The sequence below is a fragment of the Tyto alba genome, unplaced genomic scaffold (assembly GCF_018691265.1).
Source record: "Tyto alba isolate M040663 unplaced genomic scaffold, T.alba_DEE_v4.0 Super-Scaffold_39, whole genome shotgun sequence".
NCBI classification, from domain to species: domain Eukaryota; kingdom Metazoa; phylum Chordata; class Aves; order Strigiformes; family Tytonidae; genus Tyto; species Tyto alba.
Window position 1 is genome coordinate 6,744,775 of NW_024881314.1, and position 16,743 is coordinate 6,761,517.

The 16,743-nt window shown below is 38.2% G+C and overlaps 1 protein-coding gene across 12 annotated transcripts in view; it reads left to right on the plus strand.

Annotated features, from left to right (window-relative positions):
* Positions 1 to 16,743, plus strand: part of SPAG9 (sperm associated antigen 9) — a 65,306-nt gene that overhangs the window by 14,508 nt on the left and 34,055 nt on the right. For 4 of the 12 annotated variants that reach the window (XM_042802379.1, XM_042802380.1, XM_042802382.1 and 1 more), the window contains 2 exons: positions 3,808 to 3,878; positions 12,625 to 12,719. In XM_042802379.1, coding sequence (XP_042658313.1) covers positions 3,808 to 3,878; positions 12,625 to 12,719 — 166 coding nt within the window. Of the gene's footprint in view, positions 1 to 3,807; positions 3,879 to 5,192; positions 5,226 to 12,624; positions 12,720 to 13,209; positions 13,565 to 16,743 lie in introns of those variants that run through there. The other 8 variants (XM_042802377.1, XM_042802378.1, XM_042802381.1 and 5 more) reach the window with 4 other exon arrangements.

A 16,743-nucleotide genomic window follows, 5' to 3' on the forward strand; every position in this document is an offset into this window, starting at 1 on the left:
TCTCTCTGGTTTGCCATAATATTTCATCTCCCATTTTTAGGCTTGGTTGGTTTGATTTGAGAGAACTTTGATTAGGATTGGTACTTCAGGTCATTGTGTCAGGATATTGACAGTGCTGGAGAAGGTTTCAAGTAGATGTTGAACATGAGTTTGTTGTGTTGTTCCAGTGGGATGCTTTCTCATCGGCCTAAAAATACTAGAATATTTGCATTTTATGCTCATACTTATGATACTGGAAGACCTTTAAAACATGTCCATGTAGACTTGCAACCATGAACAGTGAAACTTTTTTGATGTGTATTATATTTTGCGCATGTAATATCTTACACAATATAATCTTGTACTGTAAAATCTTCCATCATGTAACAAAGATATAATGACTTTATAAGGACATTACAATAGAGACAGTGGGTATTTTGCTTTTAGGATGTATATTGTCGAACTGATTTTATCCTGGACCTATGAAAAGTCTGACTTTTTAGTGGAAAAGAGTGTCTTGGACTGAAATATCAGAGGAGCTTTTTGTATTGTTACTTAAAAGTCAGGTTGATGGGAACTGTGGTTGCCACTTTGTGGACCCAGTGTGTGTCAGGCAGTGCCAGCGCCCAGCTCCATTCCCCTTGGGGGGATGTTATCAGGGTGGTGCCAGACTTCCAATCTTCAGTGTGCTGGCCAAGTAAAATGGAACTGGTGACAATTTGGCTTTAAATGTACTTCTGGGTGCCAGTAGAAGGCATTTTTTTCTGTCTCTTATTTCATTGCAGTTAGTTTCCTGTTGCTCCTGATGGGAATGTAATTGTGACTTAATAAGTTTCTCCAGGGTTTTTAGGCTAGAGTCTCGTGATCTTTCTCAAAATCCTTATGGCAGTTCTTAACAAAGTTCAGGTATCTTCTTTAAGTCCATGGTGATCTCTGGTACTTGGGGAATATCTGATCTCTTCCACAGTGTTTAACTGGAAAGTGTGTTCTGTTGGTTGTTTTGTCAAGAACTTATCTTTGATGGGAGGTGTGTTTTGGGTAGAATAGATTTCCAGTGTTATGTATCATCCTGCTGGTATTGGAGAAGCCTGTGTTGAAGACTTAATGCGGTGACTGAGGGGGTATAAACTTGGTGTGCATCTGCTCATAACTGAAACTTTCAGCTGTAGGACTGTAAGATGTTACACAGCTGGAAGTGATGTCCAGAAATGCTGAATGTCAATTACATCATCTTCTAGGGCCTTCATTTATTCTAAACGCTTGTATGTAACAAAAGTAGTTACCAGAATTAATGGAGATATCCTCCTTGAGTGTGCAGTACCTATATCTATATACATGTGTCTTCTATGACTTGTTTTAAGGAACTATTTAAAATTGCAGCAGAGAAGGAGGAAGGGTGTGCTTCATTATGGAGCCTCAGCTGTTGTGAGAGTATTTGTTATATCTATAACAGTGGAAATGCTTTTGGGGATTTCATGAAGGTGGGTTAGGGACAGCTGTGAGGAAGGATGTTTGCAACACCCAATGTAGTGTTAATCTTCATGAAATACACTGTGTCGAGTACTTTTCGCAGAATCCATCTGATAAAATGAATCTCTAGGAGCCAGCGTGGGCTGCCCTGTCTAGACGTGAGCATACGGAACAACGTCGGGGTGCATCACCGTGATTTCTTGGCAAGTTCGTGGTGAGGCCGTATTGAACCACGACTTCACCGCCCAGCGGGAAGCAGCGGCGCTTTGCAGGGAGGCAGCGCGGGCGCGGGGCTGCGGCAGGGCTGCCTGCTCTCACCGGGCGCTTGGACAGTGCTTCTGGGGAAGGGAGCGAGTTTCACAAAATACAAAGCCAATTCATCGTGCAGTTTGCACTTTCTGATTTCCAGGCTGCTTGCCTGTCCTAAAGCAGGTCGAGCACAGCAGAAAGGTTACCAGGCCCTTGGTCTGCCAGGAAGGGAGAGCTGTTGGGAACGGGAAGGCAAAGCCGGGAGGTGGTGGTTTCAGAAGTGAGCACAGCCATGGCCAGGCAGCATGTGGGCAGCTAAACCTGCTGAGCCCTGCTTTGTAGCTATCGACAGGTTGCTGCTAGGATGTCTCTGATGGTCAACTGTTGTAAAATCTAATTACTTCTGACCAGAATACCTGTCAGCATGAGATAGTGGGTAAAACTTGGTTTGTCATGTCACACTTTGTAACTATAAATTCTGACACTTGTCTCTGTAGGCACAACAGTTTTCCTTGTAACTTCCCTTTAAATGTATAAGGAGGCTTACAACATCTGTTGCCTAAAATAAAAATAATAAGTTCATCATTAAATACCATTTTTGTGCCCTGAATTGCCTCTCAAAAATACATATCTATATATGTTTTGTGCTGTAAAATATTTTCTTCTATGTGTTGTACTGTAAACACTTGCACACCACTTATTGCTATTCAACCCACAGAACTCTTGTTCAGTCCGATAACAGTGCAGAAGTGAAAGTGTTCAATCTTTTGTTAGTATAAATAAAATTTGATTTAATACTTTTGGACACATAGGTGGAGTGCAAAAGGTTGTGTCAAGGAACTTAATGTTCTTAAAAGAGCAAGATTAGATTAGGAGCTTAGAATGTTTATACAGATTTGAGCAAGTGGACAGTTACGTGATTTGGTTTCAGCATTTGACTCTGGCAAAGATTTTTTTTGATTGAAATGTACTTACAATAAAATGCTGTGCCACAATACAAATATATGGAGCAAAAAGAAATAGTATATTGAGAATTAATTTTCTGAAGACCCAGTTGGCAATATGAAAATGTGCAAATGGCAGAGAAGATGCTGGCGTTTGTCATCAGATAATGTGTCTTTGGCAACGAGTCTCTGGAGATGGGTAACCATAAATTTGAAGTTTCCCAGGGGCATTTAAACATGGCAAGTGGAATAAGAGAAGCTTGGTTACACAAATTGAAACACATGCTTGTCTTGTATCGTGTAAATATCCTGTTCAAAAATACAGTTAAAAAGGTTGGAATTCACATTTAAGCAGCAAAAAAACATTTTCTGTTTGAATGGAAAGAATTAACTATGTGAAGAAAGTTCTGAATTCTTAATTTTTCTGCATATTAATTGCATAAGGATATCAGAGTTTGTTCCAGCTCATCTCCTCTTAATACAAACTTACTGTCTACTTATAATTTCTACTAAATCTGCTAGATATCTTTTAATTTCTTGGAATGCCTACAGAAATATTCAAATGTTTTTCTTTCCCTGAATCTATTATATATTATCTCAATACTCAGTGGAATATGGAGTGAATGCCAGCAGAAGTCTTAATTTCTGTACCACAACATATGACTTGAAGCTATTTAAAAAGCACCTTGTATATGTTTGTCCTAGTTAAACATCTTTGGAGATTACACGTGGTTATGTTACAGGAAACCTATGTAGAGCCTTAACTGTAGCTCACAGCTCATCCAAGACAGAGTCTAGCTATGTGACATGGCTGCTGCCTCTTCCTATGCTTTCCATGTCCATGTGTGAAACAATCTGTGTTGGTGTAAGCAGCAAGCTGTCATTGTACATAAAAATCCCCTCTCATTGGGCTAGCAATCAGCTAGAGAAAATAGTACTTGGGCTTTTTACAAGGACCGCAAATCATAAGATTGTGCGGCTGTTGGTGCACTTGGGAAGCTCAAGTGATGAGAGTTTAAAAACACAGGAACTGACATACTTTTTATCCTGCTCTTTGCTATTCACAATGAAGAATACTCTCATCTCTGAACTGGTTGCCTAGTCCTAAGTCAGTCTCATTTACTAGAACTCTAATTTTTTTTTTTTTTTAATTTTATTTTTCCAGTTAGCAGACTTGAGGAGAGGGAGGCAGAACTCAAGAAAGAATACAATGCACTTCATTCAAGACATACAGAGGTAGGTCGTTATGCCAAAATGAATTCAGGGTATCTGTAAAAATGTAGATCTATGGAAAACTTTGTATTGTGAACAGTTGAGAAAATGATTGGATATTTTGGTTTAATCACTGATGTTTGGGTGTTTGTATTGCTAATGTTAGTTGTAACAAGGCTTCATTTGGCTATGTAGTTTTTCTCAGATCTAAATGTGTATTTATCCATGTTAGCTGGATTACATGTTTGTTAATTTTAAAGCTTTGTCAGATATTCAAAAGTTTTAAAAAACTGGAATTTGATTTTTCATATTTCAAAGGTAATTCTTCAAAGCACACTAACAAACTTCAAAGAAATAGAAATGAAATTGCAATCTCGGTACTCTTGTTAGCAGTTTTACTTGTACCATTGAAGGAACAAATACCATTAAAAATTGGCCTCCGACTGAGATTCACGATTAAAACAAGTCCCTGCCATACTTGAGAATAGTATTTGCTAATGAATATGGAACAAGTTTGACTTTGTTAAATTAAATAAGAGACACGCTTTTTATGTTGGTTCTAGAGCATAAAGGGGCTTGCAGTGCTTTGGTTTTTAGAGGCAGGTTGTCTTTCCCATGCAGGGATGCTTACTGCCTAACTAGTATATTTATTTTAGTGAGAAAATTGCTAGGTCCTCTGATTAATTCTGTTTAACCTGAAGTCCCAATATTGAGCACAGTTCTTGCTCTGGTTGCTTTACCTTTGAGAGGTCAGATAGCTGGTTTTAGATCATCACAGAGAAAAAGGGGAATGCAATACTGACTATTCTTTGTTCGAAAGACCACAAGTGGGGAAAGCAAATGCAGATGTCTGATTTAGTTACCTTTAATAGTACTTTAGCAATCTTAAGTGTGTTGTTCTGACAATAGATGAAAGTGGCTTGGAACCACAACCAACTTGTAGCTTGAGTATTGAGTGACAAGGCTTCTGCAGCTCTTAAATAAAAATAGGAATATATTTACTGAAATCCTAATGTATTTAAGATCATGTTTGTTACTAAATAGTTGCTTTGGAATGCTGCATCTGTTAAAAACTGGAAATTTAAGTAAAATAAGAAGTGATAAAGCTTAATGTTGCCCACTTAAGTTTTAAGTCCTTTTGAATTGGAAGTACTTCAGAGTACTGTGTGCTTGCAAAGTTTTGGTTTATGTTAGGTACAACCTGTGGGAACTATCACAATAGAAATAGCATGGGGTTTTACTGAGTCCTGTTTTGCAGAGTGCAAGATAACTAAATGTATTGGGCACCATTAATTCAATAAAATGCTAATGAAATGTTCTGAATATCTTTTTACGTAGGTTTTGCTCCAAAATGGACAACAGCCTCTGCTGGTTTGAATCCAATTTATTAAATGCTTTTACATCTTAAATTCACTTTCTTTGGTGCAGGGAGAGGTGTTTCCTTGGGCTTTATTATTGCTGAGGTGACACTGTCCTTTCTTCATAAAGAAATACATTTTAGTGCAACATGGTATATTCATACCTATGTGCTCTTAAAATCAGGTCTTGTGTTTCCTGTGCCCCTTCCTTTCAGCATGTTTACTTCTTTCTTTGTTTCCCAGTCTTAGTGGTTTTTTTTCCCTTTTGAGTGTTTCACCTCTCTCCCTTTATGTTACATAGCTTCTAAACCCCAAAACCTTTACCTTAGGTTATTTCTGGTTTTGTTTATGAAGAGTTTGGTCTCTGTCTTTAGGTGACAAGTGTGTGTACACATTAATAGAAGTACCCAGAATTCTCAGACCACCAGCTGGCAGCTGCTGAAATACAACAGTATGTTCAGGATAGGATATGAAGAGTTGATGGGGTCATGGGTTTGTGGGTGGCAAAGCTCAGCTTTGGGCTGGGGACTAAGGGCAAACAGTAGCTACCAAGAGTGTGATTGTTTATAAAAGGTTGGGAGACTTTTTAACAACTGTGTGACTAACCTCGGGAAGTTAACTAAATACTCCTTATCTTCATTTGCAAAGACATTCTTGAGCAACATTAGAGACCATTGTGAATCTTGTAAAGTATAAACTTCCTGATGTGCCTAGCTTTAGTTGTAGACTGTCTCAGGTCAGCATTTTAATGCTGGTATCAGGGACTGAAATCCCTAGGGACTGTCTGATAATAATGCCCATCTTCCCCCATCCCCTTTGATTTCCTGTTTCCCTTTTTTCTAACAAATTCTAGTGGTTTAGGTCTGTGTAGTAATTTTTGCTTTTAATGCAAGGTATTTTGGCAAACATCTGACCCACTTTAAGCAGTTAGTTTTCAAGGTTATTGGCTTAAGTATTTTGATCACAATACTTGTTTTTGAAACCTTTTTTACTTTCATGCTTTTCTGTAGGGGAGAACACTTCCTTCCTTCTGGATTAGCTTCATCATTGTCTTTGCAAGTGATCCATCTTTGGCACTTACTGAAATGGCAATTGTTTTTCTTTCAATTGACCAAATAATGAACACAGCATTAAAAGGAAAGATTTTATTTTTTTTTTTTTTTAGCTCTAAGATGTTGGCAGTGATTACTTTGACAGATGTCATGTTAAAGATGTGACTTGACTACATTTTCTGCAATCTTAATTTCTAGCATTTTTTTTTTTTTGTATTCTGCCTGTATTCAGTATTTGTTTCCCTCCATTCGCTGCCCCCCTTCCCCCCCTAATTCTTTAATTTACATGTTAATATTTCAGACTTGGATGTCTTTCTTTTCCAACTCTTGACTTCACTGAGGCTCTTTAACCATGACTTCTTTCAGCACCAACCCTACCTGCCTGGGGCTACCTGAGATCACTGCTCAGCAAGCTCACTGGCTCATCAGCTCATGGGAATCTTGCCTAGTTTCAGTCAAAATGGACCAAGACCACCTTAAACTGATTAAGCCATGGGAAGTTACACCAGTGATGCGAACCAGAGAACTGAATCCCTCACGCACAGTGTGCATTGAGATGAGTGCTGGGAGCACTCCTTGGAGCTGAGCCTGCCAGAGACAGGGCTCTGCATTGCAGCTCCAGGGCACCAGCCTGCCCTAGCAACAAGGTGTCTTTGCAGCTGCAGAGGCATCAGGGCTGCCTTGACTTGTTAAAGCTCTGGGAAGAGGCTTTAGCCGCCTTCACCCTTCTGTTAAACTAGCCCCATCTGGCTTGCTGCTCTCTTGTATAGAGTGGGAGATGAACTAATGGGTGTGAGTCGAATATATCCCCTTAAGCTTCATCCCACAGTAAGTCTGTGCTTGAGCTAACTGGCTTGATTTTAAGTGGATTAAGGTATGAGAACCTGAGCAGTTGAGTTGGCAGACTGGAAGGTGGATTGTAGCTGAGCATTTGTAGCAGATAGTGAAGAGGATAAACTGTTCAGTCATAAGAGAATGTATGAATGCAGCCTGAACATGTTCTTACATCCATGTTGTGATTCCTTCTTGGTTAATGTGCTCTGCTCCTTTGTCTTTCCTCTGCTTGCAGCCTATTTTGATTTTTTTGTGCTGATCTTCCTCTGCTCTAATGCTCAGAGCAGATGAGCAATAAAACAGCATGCTGGAGTTCTTGAATTTGAACTTCTGAAATCTTACTGTGCAAAGTCTCGTTTCCATTGTTCTCTGGCTGTGAAGGACCACGTGCAGGAAGTGATCATATAGCCCCAAGGGCAGTATGCTAGAAAGTTGAATGATTGACAGTGATCTAATCCAAAAATATTTGGACCTTTGCTCAATAGACTTTGAAAGGAATTTTGTTACTCAGTTATAGTTTTTATCTCAAATACTGTTCTGTTTAATAGCAAACTGGCTTGTTATCTTGTCTGCATGAAAGCAGTCCTGTCTTCTATACATACCTGTTTGTGCTTTTTTGCCTTTGCTGCAAAGAGATGATGCGCTGCTGTTAGTGACTCTTTCAGAGCAAAGACCCTGAGTAGGAAGCAAAGGGTCTTACTTTCTTTTTCTGTGTAGTTAATGTAGCACATTTCATAACTATGGCATGGCTTTTTAGAGGCTTGGCTGAAGGCTGGTTTACATTTATTATCCAGTTGGGAAACTGAGGCAAAGCAGTAGCACTTCAGCATTTACTCGAGAGTTCTCTAACACCTGTGGCACTTCTGTGCACAGATTTCCAAAACAAAACTTTTTTTTTTTTTCCCCTGCTTAAGGAAGTGATTCTTTTTATTGTTTGGGAAACACAAGGCTAAGATGGTTCGATATCTCTTTCCCTGACACACAGAATATGGGCTTAGTTTAATGAAGCATAATTGGGCCATGGAAGTTTCTTTGTGTTGCGCTGATACAATGTGACAGAACAGTGAGCCTGTCTCTGGCATTGGGAATGTACTTTGTCAGGTTCATTTGGATAAACAGATTTCCCCAGCAAGCCCCTGTACACAGGCAACAGGAAGAGAAGGCTAAGTGGAGATGTCTAGTTACAATTGTGGCTAAGTATGGGTACTAGTCATAGTGGTTTTGAGATTAGATTTTAGATATCTGTGCGACAAACAGTTTTTCTAAAGCTTTTTGCTAAGCATTGACACCTTGATGTACAAAGTCTGGAGTTAATACCTTTACATACTCTTTTACGTGCAAGCAACATCATCTTATATGTGGATAAAGATGCATCAAGCTCACCAGTGGGGATGCTGATTTTTAGTTAGATGACAAGCTCACCATGAATCCTTAAAGGTAAAAGGTAATTACATGGACGTATATTTAGGATTTTCGTATTGCATCAAGGAGATTCTAGAAATGTCTGTTACCTTATTAAATCTAAATTATGTGGGACACAGAAAGATCTATATATACACAGTTGGTTGCACATTCCCAAAGGGAGGAGCCGTTTGTGCCAAAACTGATTGGATCTGCAGGATGAACAGAGAGGGCTGTAACACTGAGCCTGGTCTGACAGCGAAAGAATTACTAAAACCTGTCCTGGGGGAGTTAAAGCATTGACACAAAAAGGAAGGAGGAGTGAAAGAGAAAGGAAGGTATAGAGGAGATGCTCTCAACCTGGTTAAAGAAAAGGTGCAGGTAACAATAGCCACAACATGGTATATGCACATTTGTTTGTGACAAAGAAAGTATCAGGTGTGTGTACATTGGGAGTGGTCGTATTTGTAAGGTCAGGAATAGAAACTAGTGATGGCATGTTAATTGTCTTTCACTGAATGCTGAAGTTTAAGATATAGAAAAACCTGTAACACTTTCTGCAGTTGTAGAACTTATCACGTGCCATATGAGGAAACCAATCTGAGTATTTTTTTGAGATGGAAAGACATTGCATGGCTGTCACTTACATTTGAAGGGAATGACGTTCATATCCATGCTGTAATGTCTTCAAAAGCTCATTGTAGTCAGTTTGTACATGTTGTGCCCTAAAATGAGCTAACACATGAACTGTGAAATGCTGTTGACTAAATAAGGTAATTCTTCCAAGTTCTGAGTTTATCTTTAATCCCCTCAGCTAATGGTAATTGAACAATGTATTTAATTGGAACAGTTGGTCATATTCAGAATACTTGTGGACCTCAGGAGCAGTAAGGTGAGCTGTCAGTTCACGGTGTTACGGATGATTAAATATTGACTGCAACTTTTGTTGAAGAGAAGGGTAGTAGATATAGTCCTTTATTTATCATCTGTCCTCTAGGGTAAATTTAGTAAGAATTGGGCTGAGTAGAGAGCAATTGAATCCATTTAAGTCTATTTTTAATTTGTCAGTAATATTAAAACTTTTTTCTCTGGGTAGCTGTGTAATCTCAAAACACAAAAACTTTTGATCAGATTTTGAGCACTTAGAATTCTAGTGTATTAAGTCATTAGACTTTTTGTTCGGTTGGTTTTTTGGATCAGGATGGCACTTCAAGGATATGCTGGAACTCAGAGTAATTTAGATTGAAAAGATCTCTGGAGGTCATCTGGTTCAAATCCCAGTGGTTTGGAGGGAGTCTTCAAAATTTTATTGTAGATGAGCAGTTACAGTGAGCTAACTTCCCAATAAGCTACAGTATTTAATTTATTACTTCAACCTTTTGATTAACTGATTTCTAGAAGTTGAGAATCCATGCACGATGTCTCATGACTGCACAGCACCAGCTGTATAGTCCCCTGTCCCGTGAGTAGGGCGGGAGGGTGAGGACCTTTGCTCCTTGTGGACAATATTCCAGTATTGTCAACTTCTGTCGTTGGGACCCAGGAGTGAGGCAGTGTGTGGACTTCACATGGCAGTACCACTGTTTTTCTGATTTTTGGGAGACCACAGGCATACATAGTATGGATCTGTGGAGAAATTGCCGTGTTGCACTGCACATGCATATAAAACCATAGAATCGTATGATTCTGTGATTCTAAACTGCCATGCTGCACTGCACATGCACACGATGCATACGTTTGGTTTTTCATCTTACTTTTGTGTTCCTATAGCTTACGTACTTTATGCCGAATATGTGACCTACAAATTTGCTTATTTTACCATCAGCATCATTTCCATCTGCAGGACAATACTAAACTACATAGTCCTTTAAATTGACCTTCCCTCTAGCCTCTGTTTGAGAGTAATAAATATGATGAGACATTTCAGTAAACAAAACAAAAATTAGACTGAGAGGAGGGAAGAAAGTAGGTTAAACCATGTACTTAACAAAACATGGAAATTGTGTGGGTTTTACTGACTCTCCCCTTTTTTCACCACATGTTAGTTGTTTCTTGGAAAGGTACTAGTTACTCAGCTTCTGTTCACTAGCTAAAAATCACCACAGATGTTCTGTTTAAAATTTTACTTCAAGAAACCAATTGGTGTGCTGCAAATTGAAGTGTCAGCTTCTGTTCAGTAATATCTCCCTCCTATGATGAGGGAATACATGAATAGGATACGGAATGGTCTAATGTGCATTTCGAAGTTAGGCGTTGTTTTTTTCCTGGAATTTCTAAATTAATTTGTATTATAATAAACTTGTATAAAACTATGCACAGGAACCATTGGGACACCTAATTTTGGTTGCTTGGTGGAAACAGAAAAAACAGGAAACGTGGATAGTTGCATGTGGCGCTTTCAATTCTTTTGATTGCTTCTTTCTATGAGCAAGCATTAAAAAAAACTCAGAAAGCAAATGAGATGGTCCTAATAAAATGCTGGGTTTACATCATTTAGTTGAAGGATAAATTTTGTAAGCTTTTGACAGCAGTTAAAAGTATATTATATAATGTTTCTCTAAAAATAGCAAGATTTTTTTTTTGTCTGAATTATATTAATTAGTTCAGGTGAATGCTGGGAAAACCAGGATCTGTACATAACCAGTACTTGTCATACAACTTACTGACATACAGAATATCCATCAATCAGGGTATCTTAAGACAGTTCACTACTAGAAAAATCTGAGACTAGGAATATATACTCCTATATAGCTAATGCTGGCAAGCAGTGTTTGTGGAGAAGCTGATACTAACTGAGGTTAGTAGCATCTGAAGGTCAAGCTTACCTGCCTTGGACACATCAACCCTGACTTGCAAGTAACCTGTGTAGATGTAGGTTTCCAGGTCCTGGTAAATTCAGTCCTAATGTATGCAACTGCCCCCGAAATAAGAGGTTATGTGATATTGATTGTACACGTCTGTTAATAACACTATTCTAAAAGTGTGTGTATACTCCTTCTAGAATAGCAGAAAAAAATTACAGTTTTATAGAACAGGTTTTGTTTTTTTTCTAGAGGAAGCCTTTGAGATGTGACCTGAATATGTCTTGGAGAAAAAAGTACACTAAATTCTTCTGCAGTACACCTATGACTTCTTTCTTTTTTTGGGGGGGTGGGGGAGGTGGGGTGTGTGTTTTGTTTTGTTCTGAGTGCCCTCTTCATCTGTGAATGTGAGCACAGAAATGCTGAAAATAACAAATGCCACGTAGGCTTCTCTTCAGGCTTTCCCAGTTTTCATTTAGAAGACAAATGTCCAAATTAACCATTTAGAGTGATGCAGCAATACCTGTTACGTGTCCAATACCCATGGATGTCCCAGATCAGTTACATGCTGAGTAGCATCACCCTTTGACTGACTGGAGTTGGGGTTCATTAAATAAATCATGACTGCAGGAGTCAGCCTGTTGGCCCATGGCTGTCTTTCTTAAAAGAACAAGAGCAAGCAAGCAAAGCTGCTCTTGAGTGCTAAAAATCCACAGGTTCTTGGTCCTTTTTGAGATGTCAGTCTAGATAATTGAAAATCACATTTCACTTATAGAAAATACAGAAAGCTTAAATTTATTTGAATGTTAGAAGAAAAAAGATACTGACTTAATATTTCTGCCTACGGATATAACCGGATTCTTAGTTTATGGATTCATTATGTTTAATATGTGAGGTGCATATTGTCTGACCTTTGCAAATAGGCCATATTGGAATGTATTGTGTCACAGAATAAATTCTAATATCTGTTGGACATAGAGGTCTTAAACAGCCTCCAAAATGGATTTGAACATGGTACTTCTGTTCAAACCTCTTGTCTATACTATCACGTGTACTTTGTGTGCCCTTAGGATGTTTCCTGTGCATGAATACACAAGTAAGGTCTCCAATTTTTTAATTTATTATGGGCTTCTCTTCTGGTTTGTGGTTTTACACACTGTATAATTTTGCTTCTTTCCTTACCTATTTCTTTAATGTTTCTGAATGCTTTTAGTATTTTAGCATTACAGGGGAAGATTGCATTGTATTGGCCAAGAATTATGCAGTTGTAGTAAAAGTAAATGTTATTAAATATTGCTTGCTGTTTCTCTGTTATTTTAAACAGATGATTCACAATTATATGGAGCACTTGGAAAGAACCAAACTTCATCAGCTAACAGGGGGTGATCAGCTAGAATCCACAACACACAGTAGAATTAGGTAAGCTATTTATTACACTCTCACCCTGAAATGAAAGAAAAAAAATCCATTCATTTGTGTTTGCAAGACTTTGTTCTTTAATCCTACAACAACGGTTTGGCTGAATCGGAAAGATTTGTTGTATGATTGGAATGCAGTCAGAGAATAGTGTAGAAATCAGTAGAAAGAGGCTTTTGCTGTTGTACTGCTAAATGTTGAGATACACTTTGTACATTAGCCTTAAACAATTTCAGCTTTTTTGAGTGTTTGCCTTTGGATAGGCAGGGAAAATGTCAGCAGTTGTTCCAAAATAATTGATATCTTGCCATGGCTTTGTGTACGGGCTGATGAAGGTGTGTATCGTGGTACCCGTTTGTTCTAAGGGCTCGATGTGAATATATTATGCAGATTTTGAAGCTTTCTAGCCTATGAACTCCGCGTGGAAGGAGGGGAGAATAACTCCAGGGCTGGCTGTGTCTCTGCGCTGCTGCATAGATGCTGCGAGGAGCCCGGCGGCTCCCGGCGCGAGGGGGAGGAGAGCGGTGATGTCATTGCTCTGGAGCTGCTGCAGAAGAGTGGAAAGCTGCTGCTGATGGCATTGTTTTTGTGGCAGCGGCTGAATGACAGACTTTGCCTACAAAGATACCCCCTCGGCCCCTGTGTAGCCGCCTTGGTCCCGGCGTTTCACCATGCCAGCACAGCGCCATGAATCCTGGATGCATGCTGCTATTTGTGTTTGGCTTCGTTGGCGGGGCGGTGGTCATTAATTCGGCTATCTTGGTGTCTCTCTCTGTTTTGCTGCTTGTGCACTTTTCTATTTCTACTGGTGTGCCAGCTCTGACGCAGAACCTACCAAGGATACTCAGGTACTCTGACCTACTGAACCTTGGCTTCATGTGCTCTTTCTTTTTCTCTGCTTTTCATTTTCCTTTCAAACAGAAAGACCAAGGATAAATTAGAGATATAAATTATGTATAAATTTCAGATTCTTTCATAAACATAATAATTATGGACTGGGATATGGCAATATATTTTAAATACACTCAAATTTCACTGCCTTTTATCTAAGAAAGTACAAGGTCAGTTTATGTATCTCTTTTTTTTTTAGAAAACTGTTACATTGGTTTATTGTAACCTACAGAAAAAGCTGCCATGAAAATGTCATGGATAAAGCTCACGTTCAGTATATCGTCAGGTACTTGGCTGCTCTTGTGTAGCCATAAATGTATACAGTATGAGGCCTTGTACTATTAAATTTCACTTTTTTAATGAAAAGAATTATGTAAGATCAGTTAATTGATGATCTCAAAACTACAATAATTAGTTGATCATGTTATTTTTAAACAAATCTGATTATTGGTTGGTGGGAAAAAAAAATCCTTCATTATTTAAGCATTAGAGCTCTTAAAGCCTATTCACTATTGTTCAGCCAAATGTTATCCTCTCCTCTTTTTCTGTACTTGTATGGCAAGCTGCCAACTCTGTCCGTCCCCCGTCAAGTTATGTTCTGTTTGTCCTAGTTGCCTGGAGCAGTAGCAGAGATGCATGAGAATATTGTGACCAATAGTAATCTTGATTTTTTTTTTTTTTTTTTTTTTTTTTTTTGGTACTATAATTAAAAGTGGAAAACAGCTGGAGAAGTTTTAAAATGTAGCTTTATGACCTGAAAACTTGACATAATTAACTGTGGTTGTAAATTTATTAGTAAATTTTATTTTAAAAGGGAAAAATACTGGAAAATAGTATTCTCTGAGAGAGCTATGTGACTTTTTCTTCTCAATACATGGTGCATGTAGACTTTCTATGGTAGTACGCTTTAACTTGGGTCTCTGAGCACAAAAGGCTTGTTCCAAAGATTTAAAGAAGGCAATAGATAAAAGAAATACCAATTATTAATAGCTGATAATAAATGTGTATGAATATTTAAATACAAAGAAATAAAATAAATTTAAAACATAACTCTGTATGGACTGATCTAGTTAGTAAAGCTGTGCTTGTTTGAAAAGTGTGTGTGGGGGGGAACCAAACACAAAAGAAATAACCCACAGCTCTAAAAAAACAAAGCAAAATATTGAACTTCATGTTCAATAACTTCTATTAGATATTTTATATTTAAGAAACAGGGGGTTTAAAATGTGTTTTTGCTCCCCTGGAGAATATTTGATGGATTGGAGGGGTGCTGGGAGGCTATACTTTTTACCATCCTGGTAATTTGCTTTAAGAATTACAGGAATTGGAACTCTGTCCCTTAGTCTTTTAATCATTTAAAAAAAGATAAAAACATAGGATGAAGGACTCTAATTGTAGAAGAATTGTTTCTATTTTTTAAACACTAGTCAGATTTTAGAATGAAACATCCGGTTATTTATCCTAAAGGTTCCTGTAAATACTTCAATCCATCACTTCAGAATACTAGTTTAGGCTTTTAAAACACGTGCCTGCCTTCTGCTCCCTGTCATATTTTCAGATATTTCTTGGATATTGGGGGAGTAGAAGGGGTTCTTTGCTTACTGGGCGACAACTAGTAAAGTAAGTTGAAATTGCTTCATTCTAATCAGATAATTTCTTCTAATGCAGACATGCACGTAGTAACCTTCATTTCCAAAATAAGCGCACTTTTCAAACTTAATTTACTGTGTAGTCTGGCAATGTACCTGAACTGTGTTTTAGCACATCAAAATATATTTGTTACGGAATTTATTTAAAACTACTCTGTAAAAAAGCCAATGTCAGTAGTGAACTTTTTTGGTACCCATTTTGTTTAAATTCTTCTGAAGACTGCAAAGATGATAAGCTTTGTGGCATATCCTGCAAGTAAGCAAATCTGTCCGCTGTGAACCACTGCTGCAGGAGGCGTTTTCCAAAGCGAAGGGCCCTTCACAATGCATGCTTTATCGCCGGCTTTCTTTTCCACTGAAGGGCTGCTTTTTTCCTTTTTTTTTGTTGCTGGACTTAGCCAATGAAATGGTTTCAGTCTGTCTTTTGACATAATCTAAGCTTATGTGGTGTGTCTTTTGTTCCCCACACACATTGGAGTTGTGGGAAATCTAAAGAAAGGCAGAACCTGTTACAATAGCGGGAATCGTTGGAATCAAATTCTGTTTAGTTCTGTGGCTGTTTTTCATGAGGACTTTTCAGCACAGTTAGTTTGCAGATGCTGGAACTGTGTCTGCTTTTTATTTTGTAACCCTGCCTGATTCTGTTTTACTCACTTTGTTGTTTACTTTGCTCTGCTAAACTACTTCTGAATTAACAATGTAACTTGGAATAGTATTTTTGAAAGACCAAGAAACATGCAATGTGAGAATTCGTTGCAAAGATTTTTGCTGCAAGGAGCCTCTTTGTACACCTGTACCAGAAAGGTTCATGCCAATTAAACTAGTTTGCTATTTGAACATAGGTTTTTGGTGATGTAAAATTTACCAAAAGGAGTCTACTGCTTAATTGTTGAATACAGTCCCTTCTTGACAACCTTTTCTTCTAGGTAAACAAAAAAATCTCCCAAAACAAAGCAAAAGTATGGAAATGCTTAGCTTTTCCTTTTGCTTTTCAAAATTCCCTTTCATATTTTTGCATCTAGCTTATGCAAATACTAATGCTGCACAGAATTTTGTTTAGGTTATATGTGATTTGTGAAAAGCCTTGCAAAAGAAAGTATATGTGGTTGTGATTTTACTATTTATAACGCTAAAATGTGAGATCTCTCAAATCTCAATATTTTGTCTAGATTATCTCTGCAGGGCTCTTACAGGCAGTGCTTTCTTTCAAGAAGCATAATTTTCCGCCATCACTTGTGCACACTTTTATCTTCTGTCTTCAGTATACTTGAAGCTGTGCTAGTTGATTACAGTCCTTTTTTCTGTATTTCATTGTTCTGACTGAACAAATACTTTGCTTTATCTCAATTCTATGCCTGGCTATTTTTCCTTTTCAGGGCTGGCTGTAGCATCCTGAGTTGCATTCTACACAATGTTTTTGTCTCTTGCTAGCAGGAAGAATTAATCTTTTTGTTCACCAGTCACACTACTGACAGCAAGATTGACTT